Source organism: Cyclopterus lumpus, chromosome 21, assembly GCF_009769545.1.
Source record: "Cyclopterus lumpus isolate fCycLum1 chromosome 21, fCycLum1.pri, whole genome shotgun sequence".
In the NCBI taxonomy this organism is placed as follows: domain Eukaryota; kingdom Metazoa; phylum Chordata; class Actinopteri; order Perciformes; family Cyclopteridae; genus Cyclopterus; species Cyclopterus lumpus.
In genome coordinates, this window is record NC_046986.1 from 11,451,068 (window position 1) to 11,472,956 (window position 21,889).

The following is a 21,889-nucleotide window of genomic DNA, read 5'->3' on the forward strand; positions in this document are numbered from 1 at the left end:
TTGGTGCATATCATTTGGGATTTGTGTCTGTCCAACTTTAATATATCTATCTATCTATCTATCTATCTATCATCTACCGTATTTTGTTTGTATAATTTTGTTTTTGATACAATATTAACTTGATATACTTAATGGTATATCAAGTTAATATTGTATCAAATATATATATTCATTTGGGATTTGTGTCTGTCCAACTTGAATATATATATATATATATATATATATATATATATATATATATATATATATATATATATATATATCATCTACCGTATTTTGTTTGTATAATTTTGTTTTTGATACAATATTAACTTGATATACCTATTACTGCATGTGTTGGTTGAAAAGACTTGGAACACATCTCAAACACAAAAGAGGCACTTGTGCATTTTCATTGTTCTAAAAATCTCCGTTCACAGTCTGATTGGGAGCATTAGTTCAATGCTTCCTTCCAGCAGTGGCACACTGTGGTTTCTCCCAAAGTCCAAACTTCCCAGCAGCAGCAGTTTAATTTGTATAAAAATAAATTAAAACTAACTGTCATTAATCTAAAACTGTATGTTAACTGCATACAGTATAGTACACTTGTGTCCTAGTAGGTCTATGCATAGAGCGGCTATTTTTCAAAGTGGTATTTTGCACACTCAGACGAAGGACCAGAGCTGGTATCTGTCTGAGGGGTTGCAGAGGGCCAGAGAGGGGTGCTCATGACGGGCACTCAGACACATGTTCCATCCTGGCATGTAGAACAACTGGTTCTAAGTGAGGAGAAGACAACAAGATTACTATCTTAAAAAGAAAATAACCCAAGTATCTAAAATCCCAAATCAGTGCACAGAATACTCACCTCCTTCAGTTCCCATTTTTGCTCTGCTCCTACAGATGTGCTCCTGCCTTTATACTGGCAGTCCTCCAGCTTCACCGTCCCCTTTTCCCCATGCAAACACAGCTCCTTCTGAATGTTGTGTCTAATCTCGTGACGTGTGGAGAACTCAAAATACTACAGCAAAAGGAAACAGAAAATGACACCAACCTCTGTAATTAAAGTGAGTTACATGTTAGAGATGGAGGGGACATTCTCTGACTGACCTGATTTCCTCCGAGTCCGTGACATGGATACATGATCAGCGGTTTCCCACCCTCATTGCTCTCTCCAACATCCAGACATGAGTCTTTGCCGGCATTTTTCACCTACAGAGGAAGAGAAATGAAGGGGAGAGCAGTGGGGGGAAACAAGATGAAAAACTAACATCCAATGCAAGCTGTTCAAACAACCTCAGTCTCTGGAGTGCTTTCAGTGGTGTCAAATTGGAACTGCTCAGTATCCTCTGGAGATCCCAAGTGGAAACCCACAGTGGCTAGACAGAGCTCTGAGGTTTGGAAAGAGGAGAGCTGGTGGTGGGGTGTGTGATCTTACTGAGCCAAAGCGGAGTGGACTGAGATCAGGCATAAAGACTTCTGGATAAACGTTCTTCAAATACCACGAGAAGCTCTTGCACTGCAGCCGCGCACGGAGGTCCACGCGTCTGGAGATCTCTCCAAAGGCCCTCTGTTAAAACAATGGCAGGCAGGAGAGCAAAGCAGTTCCTTTACATTGAGCGTCAACACAACAACACACTGCAGCCATGCTGGATACTAGCAGGGCTCACTACAAAGCGACAATGCTCAATTTAGATTAAAAGATAAGGTCTTCTTTTTTTTTTTACCGGTAATCACTATTTTGAGATATGATATCAAATGTAAGGTATAGAATAAGATCACTTAGGAAAGGCTGTGTAGACGTTTTCCAGATGAATCTGGAAGTGCCGTGTACGTATTGAAGTGGTCAATGTTTCTTCAAATATTTCTCTAAAGGGGAGTTTTTACTGATCCGATGTGAGGTCCTGGGACAGGGATGTCCTATGTGTACAGATTGTAAAGCCCTCTGAGGCAAATTTGTAATTTGTGATATTGGGCTGTACAAAATAAACTGAATTGAATTGAATTAAAGGTTGCCATCCACATAGAGATTTTAATTTATGGGAACAATAAGACAAGCACACAAAAACAAGACTTCCAACAATAAAATGCTTTGTAAATTACCTAGAGAGCGTACATCCACAATACTGGTTCTGTAAGGCTGTGCTTGCTATGTTCACTTTGAGTTTAGCAAATTGCCATGCTAATTAGCACTGAAGTCAATGGATGGGAATGCCATTAGTTTTGCAGTTATTTGATCATTACAATCCTGAGGGTGATGTGAATGCATGTACTAAATTGCATTGCAAACTATCCAATAAGTGTTGAGATATAATTTAAAAAACTGTCACGGTAGCACTTTAGAGTTGTAGGATCAACTAAGTCATTAGGGCTCATCTGTTATCTTGTAGAGACATTTTGGTCTGTGGTGGATCGACTGATGTTACCGTCTGTAGAGAAACACTGAGCAGTCAGCCAGATACAGAACTAAAACATACAACGCAAAAAAAAAAAAATAAATAATCTCACGCTCAAGATTTCTTTGATCTTTCCTCTCCTTACTCTCATTATCACCCTCCTTTCCGACATTCAATGATTGTGTTCCAGTGCTCTAAGGACTCCTTTGCTGAACAAATTAACAACAGAGAAGTATTGGATCATTGTACCTTTTAAATGGAGGCATAGTAGCACATTTGAAAGGGTTTGCAGCCACCTAATGCTCTTGAATAATGAGAGCACTCACTATAAATGATGAGGATACTGCTCACACTAGTGCACACTGATAACTACTAAAGTGGATTCCTTGAAGCTGTTGACGACAGCGTGTCTGTTTAAAGCCAGTGGGGGAGGACTGGCCTGCTCTTTGAGGTACAGCCCTGAGGGAACCATTTATGGCACCTCCGGGACCACATGTTGGGAAACATTGAGAGCCTTCGTCATTTACCAGAGCTGATGTCCTTCAGGCCCTTTTTTCTCTGTCTGTTAACAGCTTTTAGCCCCTAATTGAACATCTAATTCTCTCCTTCTCGGTGAATGTGTTTAATTTACAGAAATCATGCATTGAGAATTACAACAGTAAAATGTTATGGTGTGTAATTATGTGCTTTCCACTGCAGAGTTAATTTAAGCACGTCACCAGAATGATGTGATTTTCAACATCAAAGAAACAGCATATGTTGCGCATTAGATTGCTTCTGTATAAATCTGGTCATTGAACTCTACTTATAAATACATTAAAGACAATCCATCTTTTAAACATCATCATATCGAGTGTCTAACAGAAAAAGGGGGGGTTGCACTACGTACATCTTTTGCCAACTGTGCAGCTTGCTGGTTACGACGGTAAAAGATCTCCTTGTAGTCGTCCATCCAGACCTCCGCCAGTCGTACCTGGTTACGAGCAATTACTTGTGTGCCCTTGGGAAAGGTGTGGGGGCTCTTGGTGCGGAAAACATGACCAACAATGGAGCAAGGGATGATCTCCAGCTGCCCGCCACACTGCCACACCTGCAAGTTAATTGAAACAGCACAAACCCATGTATAATTACAAAAATAGATATGCCTATACAGCCGTCTGGGTTGTAATGATAAGGTTTTACTAGGGGAAAAAAGATTGACTTACCCTAAATGACATTTCAATATTCTCACCACCCCAGATTTCCATTTCTTCATCATAGCTTCCAATATGGTAGAAATATTCTTTTGAGATGGAGAAGAGGCCACCAGCAAATGTGGGAGTCCTGTAGAGATGATTTTGTGAAAGTTTTGAATGATTTCTATCAACAAACAAGAGTTTAAATACAGTTGTTATTCCATATCCGTGTACATGTTTTTTTGCTTACTTGATGGGGTATGTTTCGTCCTTCCTCCTTCGTTTCTCGTGATCTGGGAGACTTTCCCAGCCGAAGGACAAGCCCCAGTCAAAGTTGCCCCGGTTGTGGTTCTGGCCATATGGGGATGGTTTTATGAACTCAAAAGTATTGAGATCAATAGTGGTTATATCAGGACTCACTACTACAGTGTAGTTATCTGCTATCCTGGCCAGAAGGGGCTCCAGCCATCCATTAAAGCATTCACCTGTAAAAAATGAATGACACATCTTTGCATTGTGAAATCGTCATTCGAAGCACACACACATTAAGCTGCTGAGCTGTGGGCGTTTAAGTAAAAGGTGTGGTTGGTATGCAACCGTTTTAAAAATATGTGAGTTACGTCAGAGGTATTGACTAACAGTGGGCGTCCAGAAAGGTGAGTGTGTCACCGGTGGCCACGGAGGCCCCAAGCAACCGAGCGGTGATGAGTCCTTTTCTCTCTCGCTGGCGGACAACTCGAACAATGTTCATCTGCTTCAAATATTCATCCAGCCTGTCCTTCAAGTTATCTGAAAGTACGACATTCCCATTAGACATAGAGTAAAGCTGGAGATTGAGAAGAACATTATGAAAAGTCTAACTAAATAATATAGGAGTGATTCTTGTCCACAGTGCTCTACAAACAGTCTGATGTAGTCACAAGTATTGCTGAAGTGTTTAATAGACAATAGTCACAGCTCTCAGCCTGGATGGTGAGAGAGCAGATGAAAAGGGAGTCTTGATTTCATCTTCCACGTGGCTGGCTGTCAGGAGAGCTGCTGTACAGCAGGCCTCCGTCTGCGGTCTGCTCTTCTTACAAATAACTGAGCTTGTGAGTCAGATGGACTGCCTTCCCAGACACTTCGCTCCTCTCCAGCTTTTTGTTTCCTTCCTCCATCAGACCCGGTTTAAAAGCAGTTAACACTGACTCGTTTCTAAGCACAACCACTGCTAATTCCTCTTAGGAAAGTATTCACTAGCCTTGCTTCCTGTTGTAACCCGGTTCACGGGCCACAGAAGGAGCAGGGAGCCCCTCTCTGAACGCTCTGTGGCCCACCAAAGAGCTGCCCACCCAACATGCTGCATGAAATCAAACCCACAAGAGAGCAGAGCGGTCCTGGAGGGCCCCATTCAATTTTACCTTCTACACTGGCGTCGTCCACCAGGATGATCTCCTTGAGGAGAATGGCAGGGGAGGTGTGCAGGACACTGTATACCGTCCTTAGCAGGGTGCTCCAAGCCTCATTGTGAAACACAATTATAACGCTGGTGGTCGGCAGGGCGGGGCATCGCTTGAAGGTTTGCTCAATACATCTGCAGCAAGAAGGAGAACGAGCACAAAGATCTAACTGTCCTGTACAGCTCCTGAGTGGCACAATAGTGTAGTTATTACATCGGCAGTCTCTCCCCAGCGGGGTGTCCATTTCAGCCGTGACACTGCATGTGTGGCAGCCTTTGAACTACCTGCCATATCAGAGCGGGAGAGACTTTGTAATTACAATACATGAACAGGCTTTATGTCTGTGTCATGTACCGACTATCTCCTTACATGTTTTTGGACTTATATGCACTTGGATGTGCTGTAATTTGCCAAACACAACTGTGCTTCTTTCTGAACTGGCCAGAGTAACTGGGCAGAGATGTTAAAACAAAGCCCTAGTCAGTACAATCATCTCTGTGGTTTCTGCCAGAGATTTTTCCCAGTTGCAAAAAGCAAATCAGATAAATGTGTTCGGGTGAGATGCCATCTATTTTACACTGATCTTTGTGGGGTGTTTTTCAGTCTGTGAGTTTAAATTATATTCTGGGCCAGCACATACATCCATGGATACATAAATAGGGAAAGATGAGTACTTCTTGTACAGCACCAACGCTGCACTCACACCCACTAGGTGGTGCAATTACATGTCGTTTTGATAGAATAATCATTTGAATGAACACTATTTTGGTCTGATATGTTCAACAACATGATCGCCTGGAGCTTTCTTGCACGTTTGGAGTATAAAACAAAAAAAAAAGGTAAACATGAGGGATTCAGCACAGTTTAACCAAAAGTGTAAAGATCGTAAAAAAAAAAGTTGCCATACTCTGGTGGTCTTGTGTCTGCGCCGAGGTCTCTGCTCAAGGAGACGCGGTCACTGACAAACAGGTTGAAGCAGTGTTTCTCCTCCCCACTCTCCTTCTCCTTCTGCTCCTCGGGGCTCAGTAAGTCTTGTCGGAAAGGCTTCCCAGCGGCTCCAGGAGCACTCGGGTTCTGAGGTGGCCGCTCCAGAGCCGGCCTGAGCTCGGCGGCAGTGTAGTGACCCGGCAGACAAGACACCCGGTCTGCGCCGCCCGGCTGGCGGACGGGGGCTCGGATCTGCATCTTTGGAATCACATCCTTGAAGTTATTGACAGCTCCGATCACCATGCCCACCATGGCATCCCGCTTCACCGCCATCTCCTTCAGCCACGGGTCCTCCTGTTGGCTCGGGCTCCCGACTTCCCATTGTATGAGGAACACGAACGTGACAAAGACGAGGGCCACTGCCACCAGTTTGACTGGGTGCAAACGCCTTCGGAGCACTCTACGGAGAGCTATCATTCTTCTTCAATGGAGGGCAGGCTGCGTACTGACATTCAACTGTAATCAATACAGATATTCAGATTAATGATGATTAACTAGCGTTAATGTGTCTGTCAAATATAAGACCCTGTGGGTTCTGGAAAATACAACATAATGCTACGTTTTTTGCCATTATGTTGTATACTATGTCAATACATTAACATCGTATAGCATTTTTTGTTTGTCTCTGAGATAATGGACAGAAAATAAAGAGCAGCAATTCCTTATAAAGCTAAAAGTATTCTTCTACCAAATCACACATTTAAAATCGTCTTCTGTGATCACTTACGAAGAGTCGCTGATCTACAGACTTCGGTTAGAAAAGTCCTTCAAATTGTTCTTGAACATGTCCAATGACATCCTGCATCGACGGTAGGTGTTCTACGTGTTGCTCGAACTCCAAAGAAACTTGGTCACGGAGACCAAAAAAAAGAGTTGCTCTGTGTTCTGCTTTCACAGAACTTCCGTCTCGTTGGATCCAGGTGCGCTCCTCTCAGGTAGAGGGAGGAGACGGACCGGCGCGCTTGCGCAAAGAGAACCTCTGCGTGTCACAATCCATACCTGGATTATAGATTTTGAGAAAGCGCGACACGATATCCCGTTCAATAAGTACAGCGATTGCACTTCTTGTAGCTCGACGTGATAACCGTTTACAATAATATATGCTGGTTTAAATACTACCGTGATAAATAAACCTGTGAAAAAAGACAAAGTGGTTTGCACTCGCTTTGACTTATATTGCAGACTGTGGTCTCCACCGAGTTCCTCAGATTTAATAATGGTGCCATTAATAGGATTTGTTCAACTGGTCATTCACTGGGACAGTTGCTGGGTTACAAATAACGTAGGAACGCGCTGTGCCCCCCCCCCCCCCCCCCCCCCCCCCCCCCCACACACACAGCCCACCGCATCCAATCAGGTTCTCCGAGAGATCCCCACATCCTGCACACAGATGAGATTATGAACGCGAACTATAAACGCACGTGCGGAAAGTTATGCGTTCTTTCACATGGAAGCGACACTGCCCAACGTTAGATTATGAATCACATCTGAGCCTGAGAGTGAACAGTTGTAAAATATGACACTCACCAGCGGACCGTGGTGGATCTAATCCGTTAATTCCCCCGGTTCCCCGCGGCGGGTGGGCTTCATAAAGAGTGGGATGCTTGAGGGAGCAAAGACGCAGATTCCAGCAGCGGGGAGGCTGCTCGGTGCCCAGTTTGAGTTCTTTCTGCCTTTGACTTGCCCAGTGACTCCATCTGTAGTGACTGTGTTCCCAGCACTTCCCATCCGCGGCAGGCTTCCAGTTTATTATGTCCATTAAAATGTCCACTGTGTGTTGGACTTTTTTTTTTCAGTCACGCTTGTAAATGTTGGACTTTGTGGCATTTGGTTGATGGTGTAAATTGTCAATTCAGAAGGTTTTAATCCGGAGGGTCCATGTTGTTATTAACGCATAAAAAGAAGGTCAAAAAGACACAATCATATAGCACAACATTTTTTATTTTATATTTATCCAATATAATCTTTACACTAAAATATATACATATTTATCTACATCCTAATATTCAGAGAGAACATTTTTGATTTTAATGAACTGAAGGTTATTATTTTTCAAAGATTGTAAATATGGACAATATCAAATTATGAATGGGTCTTTCAATTTTCCGATGAATACATTTGAAATATAAATGTTAAAGACCCCTTGTTTTTATGCTCCAAAATCAGTTGACATCGTTGGGTTTTGTAAGAAAAAAAGTAATTATTTCAGCTGAATATGTGCCTGAACTCAACTGCACTGTTTTGCCTCATGATTGCCAGCACCCAACTATTAATTTACTCAAATGTACAATGTTTTTAAGGAAGTTTTTCCCAAAGAAATAAAGCCAAACAGAAACAATGGATTCATTAAAAATAACACATTTTATTCTAGAAACATTGACTTCATCTTCTCTTTCCCTCTCACATATAAACACACACACACACACACACACACACACACACACACACACACACACACACACACACACACACACACACACACACACACACACACACACACACACACACACACACACACACACACACACACACACACACACACACTTCCTTCCAACACTAAGATCTCAGGGCAACACGCGCTTTGTCCAAGATGTCCTTTCTCATTCTGGGATAATTTGGATGAGCAGCCAAAACCTGTGGATGGAAGCAAAAATTATTCACAGGAAAAAAAAACAGATAAAATCTCTAAAACTGTAAACATTCACAGGCGTCTCACCTTATGACACACATCTATGGCATCAACATGCCTCTTTGCTTTTAAGTAGTTGAAAGCCAGCTTGTATCCTGAAACGAAAACAGACATTACATGTTAAATGTAATTTTATAATCCATTTTGTCCGTATGAATGGCAATGTGATAGGCTGACATACCAATTGTTGGGTTAGTTCGATTTCCATATTTCCAAGCCAGTTCATAGTTGAGAGCTGCATCACGGAACGCCTGCTCTTTTTCCATTATGTAGCCCAGATATTCATAAGCCTTACAGCATGACTGTGGAAAAAGTTTAAAAAAAAATATTATCACAAAGAAATGTACATTAAAGACTACATTACATAGTAATGCAAATTCCCAAAATAAAGGGAACATGTTTTGTGTGAATTGGACTTCCTTGTAAACCACACACCATTCAAACATTGACAATATTTTCAGGCTGACCTTGTTATGATTGAGGCATCTCTTCAAGAGTTCCCCGGCCATGTCGTACTTTCCCAAATGGATGTAGATGTCTGCCAAGAGCAGCCAGCTCTTCTCAAACTCATCGGCGTCCACAATGCTCCAGTTCATCTTAGCTATGCGTTTGAGCTGGTTCCTGGCTCGGGGAGTCTGTTTCAGCATCATATAAGCTGTCGCCATGGCCAGCAGTGCCGGTACGTGTTCTTTCTAAATTCAACCAAAGACTTCTGGTTAGATGGGATCAGTGAGTCTGACAGCCCCTCCCCCACTACCCCACTTCCATTTGTCTACACCTAAACCATACTGACAACACTTCAGTACCCTCAGTAGTCTTTTCACTAAACGGTTATACACCTGTACAAGCAATGACTATACTATAACTACACCATTAACATTCAGCCTGGTGCAGTGTAATGTGCAGTTCACAATTCAAATAGAATGACTGACATTAAGGGAGCCTGAATTAATTCACAGCTCCTGGTGTGGGTATATATTTACACAAGAGAGTATTGTAACTGCACACCAAACGGGGTTTACTTACTTCATTGTTGGCAATCTCTGTAAAAACACCAAGGGCTTTCTCTACATTGGCCTTCTGTTTGGTGGCCAGAAAGCAGTAGTTCTCCAGGATGCGGAGCTGTACGTTTCCTCCTGGTGTCTGAGGCTTTAACTCCTTCAGCAGCTTATCCGCCGTTCTCACAGCAACCTGCTCGGACTCCTGCTTCTCCGTGGAGTTCCTTATGAAAGAAAGAGGCGAGCATTAGAGGGAAGTCTGTGGATTTTAAAGAAAATAATATATACGGTATAGATTCTTAGTATGCCTCTACTGCCACTCACCCTATTTCACCATCTAAATTCTCAAATACTTCTCCTCCCAGGGTGTCATTGTCAGGGTTTAGGTAGATTTCAATCATGTTATACACAGCGTTTTGACCCCAGTCATTGTCTTTCCGTGCTTTGTTGAAGTGCCGCAGAGCATCATTCGGTTCTCCTGTGAACCTGAGCAGCAAGCACAAGTTTAGCCATGAATCTTAAAACATTTGATCATTTTTGAGGAAACCCCCAAACATACCAAAGATAAAGTCCTTTGCAATAGTTGAATCCAGGGTCAAATTTTGTCCTGGAAGAATGTTTTTCTGCCATATCAATAAATCTGGGAACTTCTTCCAACTTGCCGGCCCTCCTCAACAAGTCAATGAGACGAGACAGTGTCGGGTAGTTGTCTGAAAGCGACAGGTGTAAGTTATTATGCTTAACATTTAGAAAAGGTCAAATCATCAATTCACATTCATATCCACCACAAATGTTTTGAAACGTGGCCCGAATGCACCTGGTTTGCGCTCCAGAAGTTGTTGAAAGTGGAAAACTGCCTGCTCGTAGTCCTGCTTCCTGAACATAATGTCAGCCATCATCTGAGGAAAAACATATGGAAGAAATTACTTCTATGAATAACTTTCAAAAAAAGCTTACGGTCAAAACCGTGGTGAAGGACAGACAAAACATACCAGAATTGCATCTTCGTTAAACTGGTCATTCTTCAAAATGACGCCACACTGCTCCTGGCATGCATCAACCTCATCTAGAGTAAGGTACAGCCGTGCCAACTCCAGCATCACCTGGGAAGAGCGAGTGCATTCATTTGAATTCATGTGACAACACTCCTGGTGGAATAATGTAGGGTAGATGAATCAGAGCTTTAAATCTAACTATCAACAACTAAGATCACAAACACAAACACCAGACTCTAAAAGATGCCAGTGCTTGTAAACCACAGCTGCAGTGAGTACACAGGACGTTTTTGATTCAGCTGCACTGACCTTGCGATCAGTCTCACAATACACAAGAGCTTCTTTGTAGAATTTGACTGCTCTCTCATAGCCCCTCTGACTTGTGTAGTGTTTAGCGATCTCAGCGCAGATCTCGGCCGCAAGCTGTTTCTGCACGGGGACGGCGTCAGGCTGCTCCAACTGCACCCGCTTCAGCACCTTGGCCTGCACATCCCGGGCCTGTACAGAGACGAAATACAACCGCTTCCCTGAAATATGTTCATACAAAATGTGAAAAAAAAGGTGAGAAAGAGAGCCACAGGACTGCGACCACTTACTCTTTGCAGGGAAAGTAAAGCTTCCTCGTTTTTGTCAACCTTATTTTGGACCTTTGCCAACAGGACCAGATAACGGCAATCATCTGAGAGGGCGAGCAGCTCGTTCGCTTGGTACATTTAAAGAAAAAGAAAAACACGTCAAAAAGGAAACCAAACAATGAACAACTCAAATCAATCAGTACAATCAAGTAGGAAGATGCTTTGAATAGCTTAACAGATTAAAAGCAGTTTACGATATTTGCTTATATTTCTTTCCATTTTTGCATCAGGTTGTTTATACTAAGACATTATTTACAAACTATCATCATGACTAGATTCTCTTGTGGTGTGTTTGACGTCAGGAGTTCACTGTGTGTGTATTACTGTGACATCTTAAGTACCTGGCTCATGGGCCAGGGCTTCATGCAGGACTTTCTCACAGCGCTGATATTGCTTCATCTTCATCAGCAGCTCAGCCAGGTCGTAGCGCAGGAACTTCTGTTGCTCCGTCTTCAGGGCTGCTTCATAGTAATTTATTGCCTGTGTAACAGCAGACTTGTGTCAACACCGTGATTTTCCTGTGAGTGAATCATGTTTATCATTCTTTAAATGAGTGTACAACACAAACCTTCGCGTAGTTATGAGTCTTGACCAGGGCTTTTCCAATCTTGCTGGCTAAAGCACCATCTTTGGGGTTTTTCTTCAGAGCTTCCTCATAAACATCAATGGCTTTCTCAGGCTGAGGATGAAAACAAATTGCACGGTAAGTGAGGTCACAATTTGTTGTTGCTTTTGTAAATATTATTCAGGACGTCTATAAACTTTCATTATTTACAAATGTTTAGATGCCGTACACAGGCTAGAATTAAGAGCTGTTGGGAATGTTGGATAAGGATATGATTTATGATGGTTGAGTTGGGAAGATCTATTTTAGCCATGAATGACGCCATCGTACCTATCATCACGACCAGAGTATGTGCCAACATGCCTTACCTTAGGAGGCTTGCCTCGCCTCCCAAACAACCATGCATAGCTCCTCCTCTTTGCCTTAATCTAAGACCAACTCCACTCACTTAGAGGCAGGCAGTGTGTGCCTTATTGCAAACCATTGTTGAGCAACTTCCCGATGAGATTTTGTTGTATGAGTGTTTTGTTGTTTGTTACGAGCATAGGGATGAGAGGACCAACAAATTAATTTCCCATATTAATATTATATACATATAAATGAGAGTTTCCTCTTTTTTTATAAAATAGTGTGTCACAATCTCTTACTGTAGTTCCCTCTGACTTTGTAATACCTTGTTTTAGTTGTTTTGTTAAGCTTCTGTTCAAAGGGGGTGTGCTGCTTATGATCCCCCTGTAAACTGCCATGAAGTGAGTGATTTTAAAATATTTGATTTGTATCTAGTCCTAGACATAGCTGGAAACATAACTGAACTGCTTGCTCTCTCTCGTCACTCTCAACACATTATTTTCCCGGATATTTAACTTATTATCTCATATTTCAGATGTCAACCTGAAAAGTGAGAACAGGCCAACTTGTTTAGATGAATATACTTTAACTCTCCCAAGATGGGATAGAAGATGTTTATTTAATGTCTGGTGAGTGTGCCAACGAATTATTATTGCTCACTCAGAGATGCTCAGACTGTCTGATGGTAAAATATGGGGACACCCTGTCTCTAAACAGTGTTTAGTGAATTCTAGTTTGATAGCTCACTCTACAAGAAATATGGTCTATGTCCTGGTCGGTCGTAGATATATGGGCTGCTCTTTCAGAAATATGTGCAGCAGCATTGTGGAGCGTTCCCTGTTCTTTTTCTATGATTTATGGAAAAGCAACTCCAAACATATTCGGTTCCATTATACTAAGAGGGACATCCTGGGTTCTACTTAGACAGTGACCATCCAAGGTAAGACTTTGGCGATGGTCTTCAGGACAGCTCCAACACAGCACAGCAGAGGACAAAGATGAAAAACAGCGAGGCTCCTTTCCATGAATGTTACGAACAGGAATGTAGAAGTATAATAAAACTCACAACAGTAGTGACATTGCATTACACAGAGGCTATTTATAATCTCTCCATTAAGGAAAATCTTTCATTACACCTTTGACTTTTTGGAGAAGACTTAAAAAAAAAAAAAACTGGGATTAGACATCACAATATTATAGTCATTTAAAGCACGTAGCACCTTTAAAGCCATTGTAAATTCTAGAACAACATCCATACAAACATTGTTATAAAAACATTTCACAAGACACAGATGAATCCCGTCTCCCACTTACTTCTTGAATGTTAATGTAGGCATCACCTAGTAAGAGGTATGTGTGAGTGCTGGGCAGCTTCTCCACCATTTCTCTGGAGAAAAGACAAACACATCACATGTGGTGTACTTCATTATGTCGACATGCAGTATGTCTCTGCTGGGCAGAGGTTCTGTCATACTCTCCTACATCTAAGCTGTTATTATAAGTGGCAGCAGAGAGAAGCAGAAGACTCAAGGCAACTTTGCACATTTCATCTTTACTTGGTGAATGGCTTCAATTAAGTTTTCATTTGATTTAATTTATGCTTGTGGTCTTCTAAATCCGACTACAGACACAGCTGGATGAAATGTAGGTGCACTATGGCTGAATATCCTAGAGTCATGTATTTAATTAAGTTTCAGCCATTACTATTCAGACAAACATTTACAATGCATTGGGTTTCAGATGGAGTAAAGTCGCTCATATGTTCAGCTACTAACTTACATCAAGATTTCAGTGAGCGTTCTTTATACATTTCGATCCAGATGTATGGCTCACCTGTAACAGCTGGCATACAGGCGTTTCTCTTTTCTGTGGTTCAGATATATGTCTGCCATTTTCTCCTTGGCTTGGATGTAGTAGGGCTGCTCAGGGGTAATGTTTCTGAGCATACTCAGTGCCAGCTCGGTGTCACCACGCAGCAGGGCCAGGTCCGCATTGGCAATAGTGACACGTAGCTCCTCAGGAGTACCCGAGAACTCATTGATGGCATCCTGCATCACCTTTGCTGCTTCATGCTGAAGCATTAAACACATTCATAAGTGTATACTGTGTTTTTTTTCCTTCAAAGCCAGGCATATGTGGAAAACAAAACACTGCTTTAAAAAAAAAAAAAAAAAGCTTTAAAATACTCAAAGAAGAATACATTGCTTCACATCAACCATAAATTCAGCAGGATTGTATCATGTAAGCCTTTTTTACATCAAAACTCAAAATGTTACCTGTTCTCCGTTGAGCCACAGGGCCTCAGCTAACTCTAAGAAGACAGAGAGGCAGTCAGAAGGACTCAGCTCAATCTTCTTGCTCTTGGATTTGGACGAGGATCCAGCTCTGCGGACACCTGGAAGACTCATGGCCATCTGCAGTGTCTGAATAGCCTCTGTCAGCTCACCCATTTTCTTCTTAGCCTGAGCATTGATCAGGTGGTACAGGGGATGTTCTCGGATCTGAAATGGGCAAGATGACCCGGACATACAATTCCTGCAGTTAACCAATATCCGGTTGTTTAATTTTAAGGTTGAGTTACTGATTGCAGCAAGAAATAGCATACATATCATATCTTTAACATTCCTCTCTGTGGAGACAAAGTATATCTATGGGATGCAATTTGTATCCTCCTTTCACCTGCATATTTTCCTGTGTTACTATGCCCAACTGAGGACAAGCTGACATGCTCTTAAATATTACAGCTAAAGGTGACAGAGCTACAATGTATTTGTACATTTGCCGTGGGTCAAATAAGAGCTTAAGCGCATATTGTCTAATACATGTTGAGCAGCCAATAATACTGTCCATGTTGATGGTTATCTTACCTCAAAGTTATGGCTGAGGCAGAGCTCAAGAGACTGGGAAGACAGTGAGAAGTTTCCCTGCAGCTGATGAATCTGGGCCATGAGAAGATGAGCATCTGCATGGGAAGGACACTGGTCCAGACAATGTTGTAGATTGCTCTGAGCAGCTTCAATGTCACCTGAATGAACACAGAAGCAATGTAGTTTAAAAACGCATTTGTAGAGGACAAACCAAAACATATTTTAAATGCAGTGCTCACCAGACTGATATCTGACTTTGGCTAGCAGGAAGACCCCTTGGAGGAGACCTGGCACAATCTTGACCACAGTATCCAACAATGTGGCACAGTGCTGAAGCTGAGGAGCAGGCGGCTGGCCCTGGGCTGGAGGCTAAAACAAGAACAGTTAAAGTTGTATTTACTGCAGAGATTCTCAATTGTGTTAATGTCAGTTTCACCACAACGGGATGCACATCCTTGTCCTACTATCCCCAAATGTGTCAAAAATATTAGCGAAATAATTACATAAACTGATTGAGGTTCTGTTGCACTACCCACATTTAAGGCTCAGAAATGACAGAGACCTTTAAGGACCAACGACCAGCCCATCAGTGATGAATCTCCCAGTCGTACCTTAGCAGGACACATTGCAAGATACTCTTTGACAATCTCCAACAGGAAGTCAGGGTTCAGCTTCTCAAAGTACTCCACGCCCAGAGGCAGACCCTGCAGAGTGGAGAAGTGTGTGTCCACTGCATCATTCAGCAGATTGGTCACCTCTTCCTGGGAGCGGCGCTTTTTCACTGCCAGAACGGCACGTAAGTAAAGTAGCTCCTGAGGGTGAAATCAGTTTTTAAAATTTACTTACAGAAGGAGAGTGGTTGGATACATCAGAGGAAAACCTGACGAGGCATTCTTTTCAAGATGGATCGAATAAAAATAGAAAGTCTCCCGGGAATAATAAGTGAAGAGAAAACACAGAAGACCTGCAGGAGCAGCTGCTGCCTATCCTGTCAGGTGCAACTGCATAGTGCCTTTCAAAAAGTATTGAAAAGCATACTAAATGATTCTGAACCATGAAAAGATTCAAAAGCTGTTACCCCTGATTTTCCAATCGATTGTTGAATCTCTGTGAGAAATTCTAACTGTTGCTCTGCATCCTCAAGGTGGCCCTCTATCAGCTGGCAACGGATTATACCTGAGAAACAAAAATAACAATTTGTATATGTTCAGAAATATAAAAGATATGTATGTGTGGACATAGAGTGTAATGGAGACAACAGATTAATAACCGTAACACATTACCAGTCAAAGCAGAAACACTTGTCTCATCCAAAGTCATGGCTGTCTTGTACCACTTCATGGCCTCCTTGATTCTGCCCTGAAGCACCATCTGGTAGCCCAACTCTGTGGCTACATCGGAGTCCCCTGATGCCACAGAGAAGGCCCTCTCCACCATCCTAAACGTCTGCTCCATCAGTTTCTCATTCCGTCCACACTATGACCAAAAGACAACTGTAAATGTTGCAATTCCAAACAACTTAAACAACTCTTGAGAAGTAATAAGGACCAGGAATTTAGAAAATAATTCAGAAAATCGTCTCACAACACGGGTGAAGGCCAGAGACATCCTGTAGAAAAGCTCTGGGTTGTGTGGTTCCAGAATCTCCAAGCTGCTGATGAGGTTTGAAAGCTGCTTTACCGACTGCCAAGGAAGAAAATAAAAACAGCTTCTGTGAATCAATCAGCAGTTTGCCAACTCTCTAAATGAAGGTATTTACAATGGTATTTTAATGCCTGCTGGTTTGCATCCGTGTGAAAATGTAAACTTTACCTCAGTAATATCTCCATCTCTACATAAAGAATGTAAAGCTAGCATCCGTAGTGCTTCCAGATTATTTGTATCCTTCTGTAAAAGCCTGCAATATAAAACAAGGTGTTGTGAATAAGGTCAATTTGCGACACTTGATAAGCGTGGGTTTCAGCAATAATAATAGAATATATTACGCTGCTGCAGTACTATGTTGAGCTCCCAGACAAATAACACAGACACTTAAAGGAACTGTGTAGGCTGCCAAAAGATGTAACGTATATTTTATGCTACCTGCACCCCTCCCACTTGATACAAACCAGTGAGGGCACCACAGCGGCTCTAAGTCTGGTGCAACTTGAATACATCTTTTTTACATTTCAGCAAACCTGCAGCAACGAATCCTTGGAATTGTGTTCGACTTCTGCACTTTGGCTCAAGGGTCTTTTTATGCCGTCTGACCCTGGCCAGAGTCCAGAAGGGCTAGCACAAACAACGGCTTAACCAGTATGCACTGGTTTGAGGCATTGCACTCGTGTTTCATTTGCACTTGAATGCTGAGCCATTTTTAGAGGCAGGCTATTTTTCTTCTTCTCACATCCATGGTGATGATTACAAATGTTCTTTGGGCTTCATGATCTCGCAAGAGACATTGTAACCCTCAGACAGGCTTCTACTAAGAAAGACGTGACCTGTGTATGACTTTGGAGACACCTCCGAACCACCTCATCAATTACCTGTGTGATGCATTTATGGTTTGCTCCCAGTCTTGAAGGCAGAGCAACAGTTTCATCTTCTTGGTGAGGGCAGGCAGGAACCCAGGGAAACTAACAATGACCTTGTTAACCATCTCCAATGCTCCAGAGTAGTTCTGACGATATTCATAATATTGTGCCTGGGACAGAAGAAACATCACATAAGTTGGATTGTACACAACATATGACTATTCCTTTAGTATTCATTATGAACAAATCATCTAAATGTCTCAAGGTCATAAACATATCAATGTCATGTAAATATTTAAAGTTAAAGAGGAATAATTCAAATAAATGACTGCCAAAATGAACTGAAAAATATTTCAACAGTAAATATACACCAATCATATTGTTGGCAAGGGACACACAAATAATGGAGTCAATCGGAAACACTATAAATATTATAAGAGGCATGGGAAATATAAGAAATGATAGCATCGTAACCTACTCAGCTGTGACTGAGGAAGACCATTCAATATGGATTTGTGATTTCTTATTTCACCTTTCCCATCAGGGCAAACACATCTGCTCTCTCTTTCAGTCCCTCGTCGAAGTACTTTCCAGCCTTTCTGGCGTAGGCGTCTTTACCAGAGGTCACATCTATCCAGGCTTTTAGGATCATCCCCTGAACAACAAATATCATTCCTAATTTTACAAGAGTCACAATGTTCCTCTTATCATTACATACACTCCAATAATGTGCATACAAATGGAAAAAGTAATGCTGATGCATTTGTCAAAGTTATGACAAAAATGCATATCTCACCTCTCTCGAGCCACTGGAGAGTTTGATCATTCTCTCCGTGTACTCCCTTGCCTTATCATTACGCCCTAACAGCCAGAGAAACATCCCAGCATAGTACAGGCTCTTGGGAGATGCACTTTTTCGATCCTCTTTGACCTTAGCATCAAGTTCTTGAATGACTTCTCTGTCTGGGAATACAAAGACACTTGAAATGTACCAACAAGTGTGTCCTTTGAGCAAAAACTGTGGCATGAATAAAAAGAACTCAGCTGGCATACCTGGGTTTGTCTTTTTTTTCTCAGCATAGACCAGAGCCATTAATGTGCAGAGAGACGCATCTCGACTATCTCTTAATGTGTCCAACTCTACGGAGGCTTCTTGAATTTGATCTGGAGTGAGACAATGACAGAAGTGTATGCATGACAGATGGCAAAGAGGCAGTCGTGTAACCTGAAATAGCCCATGCTGTTCTATACTATTTGATTGGATTCTTTCAAGCTTACCTTGCATAAGAATACCATATGCATGGAAAAAAGTATAGATGGGATCATCGTTGAATTTCCTCTGAGCAGCTGCTGCAGTGGTCACAGCGTGATTGAAATACTTCTCATAGCAATAGCATCTGATCAAAGCCTGAAGAAAAACAGAGTGAAGACAGTGCGTGTGTTTCTGAGAGGTGATAGCCAGACACAAACAGGCGCTCTCAGTTTCTCAAAGAGAAGTCCTGCGCTTAGCTAGCTAGCTAGTTAATAGTTATGAAGTCACTGACATCAGCGATAGCCGATAGCATTCATCGCCTGCGTTATTACTTTTAAACGTGTTGAAATGTCTGAAGAAAAGTCCTCTATCATTATTGGCTGACTGGTATGTTCTGTGTCATGTTGCCATAATCCGAACTGGTTTGTTGTTCGCGTTATCTGGAGCCTCGGGTTGCTGTTACCGTGTTCGCTTACCAACGTTGTCTCTTCATCCTCCATCTTGGCTGATACGCTTGTGTTCAAACGAATACTCGTGGGGGAAAAATAACTACTAATGTACCTCGTCTGCGTTGTACTTTGGGCACAATAACAACGTTATTGCGTTATTCGTTGTGTTTTCGCCATCTTGCAACAACTCCTTTAGCGTTAGCCCGGTAACTTAGTAACGGTTATATATAATATTATTCCCTTAAATAATCCTCTCAGGCAACACTTCTTGGCTGGCTTCTTGTTTATTCCGCCTCCTTTGATATGGTTGGCAGATCCAAACCATATGAAACCATAGTTTATATTGTATGCAAAGCCTTTAACGTTTACTTGGTAAAGTTTATTTGCGCAATTATTTGTAAACAGTGACGGTCTCTCAGGCTGATTGTATGCCTGACAGACAAAACTCGGCAAATAAATCCTTCTGATAGAGAGACCTGTTTACACAGTCGAGCTGGTGACACCTTTGTATCTCCAGGGGGCGCACTCATCCTTTTATAAAACGTGACACTACTCCAACTTCTGATATTATTATTATTATTATTATTATTATTATTATTATTATAATTATTAATAATAATAATAACAATTATTTTTATTATTTTTATCCAGAGAGTTATCTAAGGTAAGGAAGGTGTAAGGGGTTTATAGCTAACACATTAATTAATTGGTGGATGTTACCATGCACTAAGACAGCAATTTAAAATCACTTATGCAACAAGCAGAACAAATATTGCACATTGACGTAAGTTACATCTACTTTGAATATATGGAAATTATTTCAGGGACCTCACTGGCTTGGTTTACACTATGGTAACACTCACTGAGTTTGGATTAAAGTGGTCATAGGCTATTGTTAGGTTGGCCCACTGCTTTTATACACAGTTAACCATCCTTAGTATAGAAAGACGTCAATGTCAATATCTTATATTATTTTTGTTATCGTGCCATGTAAATTATATTATTGTTCAGCTCATCCGAACAAGAAAACAAGAACATTTTTATGCAACTTAACTTTTAGTTTACTATCTAGAGTGGAAGCATATTTCCATCCAGCCAGTAATAATTGCTGGCCCAATCTTATGCAACTCCATGCATTGACTGTTAAGTATGAACTCTTGATTGCATTGAGTCCAGGATCAGCCAGTGTCCAGCATGGGTGCAACTGTTCCAAGAGAGACCTTTCCATGCCTTGTCAGATACTATTTAGCACTAACTGTGGCACATAATCATTACTCTCTGCTGCGCACATCAATGGAAGACTAAATCGGATTGGTATCGAGCCCTGAGCATGTGCAGCAATGGGAAAAGTCTGTGTACTGTACCACACAATTTAGCGCACAGTTTTTTAACCCATAATGTTAGAGGTAATTAAACCACAATTAATACACATGATGAATAATGCTATTTAGTGTTTATTAATTCATTAATCCAAATTATATTGATAATATTTTCCATAATACTCACAAAGAGTAGTTACAGGGTAGATAATCAAGGTGTTGTGCTTAGCAAAGAGCAATAAATATTGCATGTGTTGTTGCACTTACAACGAATGCATTTGAAAACCTATTAGAGGAAAGACACATGTACCCCCTGGGATATGGCGCTATTGCATTCTAATGGCCATACCCTTTGTGGTTTGTACAGACCATTATTGATCATAGAGCCATGCCCAATAATACATGCAGCTCACTTGCAAATTAACTCCTTTATTTCTTTTTACATGTGTTATTTGTAATTTGTTTGCGTTTCACAGGATTTTTATTTTCTATTTGCAGTAACTATATTGTTGTCATACATCATGTAATAGAGAAAGAAGAATGATTTGTGCCATCCTCTGTTGTATTTTCACTTGACAAAGTGTTGTTGTAAACTGGGTTTTTTGTGTGTGTGCTTTTGTGTGTATTGTGAGCAGGTTGTGAATTACTGAGGGAGTGGTTCACTTGAAACAGTGAGTGTGTGTGTGTGCATATGAGTGTGTGGGATTTAGCTATTGAGATAAAAAGTGAGTGTGCGTGTCTATTAACACATAGGGAAGGTAGGGGGGTACTCACCACTAGCTAGTCTAATGGGATTTTCTTCCCATCCATCTACAGCAAATTAAGTTACAAAGGCGTAATGGACAGCATTCTCAAATTTCTCTTTGCATTGTTTTTCCCCATGCCTCTCCATGCATGCTAGCGGCGAGATCCCAAGCCAAATAGACATCCTTTCACATATAAAGCGTCCACAGCAGCTCGCGAGACACAGGGGTGGGGATGGCAGACCGACTTCCGACCTTCCACCCTAATGTACTCGAACAAAGGAGCCTGACGTCATGTTGCTGGGCAACTGCAAGGAGAATCTGCAGAATCACTCTTGATTTACTGGTCATTAAAGTATGCAATCTGTAACCCCACCTGTTGGAGCTGTGTGCTGGTTTCAGTCATCGCCGACATTTTAAGCATATTGGCTCTCTTACATCAGTTGACGTTAGAGGCTCATCTTTTTTATCTTTAAATAGCAAATAGTTGTTTCTTTGCTATATATACAGCTCCTTTAAAAGCCATCAATTATGACTTAG

At 41.6% G+C, this 21,889-nt stretch overlaps 2 protein-coding genes across 3 annotated transcripts in view; both read right to left on the reverse strand.

Moving 5' to 3' along the window:
• Positions 1 to 632: 632 nt before the first annotated feature.
• galnt3 (UDP-N-acetyl-alpha-D-galactosamine:polypeptide N-acetylgalactosaminyltransferase 3 (GalNAc-T3)) lies at positions 633 to 6,880 on the reverse strand. The gene is made up of 11 exons (XM_034562473.1): positions 6,704 to 6,880; positions 5,897 to 6,432; positions 4,951 to 5,123; positions 4,190 to 4,339; positions 3,801 to 4,035; positions 3,581 to 3,698; positions 3,265 to 3,465; positions 1,418 to 1,549; positions 1,090 to 1,191; positions 848 to 1,000; positions 633 to 758 (listed from the first exon to the last, which is right to left on the reverse strand). Exons 2-11 carry the CDS (start codon positions 6,391 to 6,393, stop codon positions 645 to 647), a joined length of 1,875 nt encoding a protein of 624 aa, XP_034418364.1. The 5' UTR covers positions 6,394 to 6,432; positions 6,704 to 6,880; the 3' UTR covers positions 633 to 644.
• Positions 6,881 to 8,320: 1,440 nt separating this feature from the next.
• LOC117750114 (tetratricopeptide repeat protein 21B-like) overlaps positions 8,321 to 21,889 on the reverse strand; it is a 36,467-nt gene continuing 22,898 nt past the window's right edge. The window contains exons 1-29 of one of the 2 annotated variants that reach the window (XM_034561078.1): positions 19,315 to 19,503; positions 18,865 to 18,994; positions 18,640 to 18,750; positions 18,383 to 18,549; positions 18,119 to 18,241; positions 17,599 to 17,756; positions 16,886 to 16,970; positions 16,658 to 16,756; positions 16,357 to 16,549; positions 16,152 to 16,249; positions 15,685 to 15,885; positions 15,313 to 15,442; positions 15,074 to 15,231; positions 14,483 to 14,707; positions 14,040 to 14,278; positions 13,521 to 13,593; positions 11,862 to 11,972; positions 11,635 to 11,773; positions 11,255 to 11,361; positions 10,968 to 11,156; positions 10,656 to 10,766; positions 10,481 to 10,562; positions 10,223 to 10,373; positions 9,988 to 10,149; positions 9,692 to 9,887; positions 9,133 to 9,357; positions 8,847 to 8,967; positions 8,693 to 8,760; positions 8,321 to 8,610 (exon numbers count right to left, since the gene is read on the reverse strand). In XM_034561078.1, coding sequence (XP_034416969.1) covers positions 8,533 to 8,610; positions 8,693 to 8,760; positions 8,847 to 8,967; positions 9,133 to 9,357; positions 9,692 to 9,887; positions 9,988 to 10,149; positions 10,223 to 10,373; positions 10,481 to 10,562; positions 10,656 to 10,766; positions 10,968 to 11,156; positions 11,255 to 11,361; positions 11,635 to 11,773; positions 11,862 to 11,972; positions 13,521 to 13,593; positions 14,040 to 14,278; positions 14,483 to 14,707; positions 15,074 to 15,231; positions 15,313 to 15,442; positions 15,685 to 15,885; positions 16,152 to 16,249; positions 16,357 to 16,549; positions 16,658 to 16,756; positions 16,886 to 16,970; positions 17,599 to 17,756; positions 18,119 to 18,241; positions 18,383 to 18,549; positions 18,640 to 18,750; positions 18,865 to 18,994; positions 19,315 to 19,338 — 3,954 coding nt within the window. In that variant the 5' untranslated portion in view covers positions 19,339 to 19,503 and the 3' untranslated portion in view covers positions 8,321 to 8,532. Of the gene's footprint in view, positions 8,611 to 8,692; positions 8,761 to 8,846; positions 8,968 to 9,132; positions 9,358 to 9,691; positions 9,888 to 9,987; positions 10,150 to 10,222; positions 10,374 to 10,480; positions 10,563 to 10,655; positions 10,767 to 10,967; positions 11,157 to 11,254; positions 11,362 to 11,634; positions 11,774 to 11,861; positions 11,973 to 13,520; positions 13,594 to 14,039; positions 14,279 to 14,482; positions 14,708 to 15,073; positions 15,232 to 15,312; positions 15,443 to 15,684; positions 15,886 to 16,151; positions 16,250 to 16,356; positions 16,550 to 16,657; positions 16,757 to 16,885; positions 16,971 to 17,598; positions 17,757 to 18,118; positions 18,242 to 18,382; positions 18,550 to 18,639; positions 18,751 to 18,864; positions 18,995 to 19,314; positions 19,504 to 21,889 lie in introns of those variants that run through there. The other variant, XM_034561071.1, reaches the window with a different exon arrangement.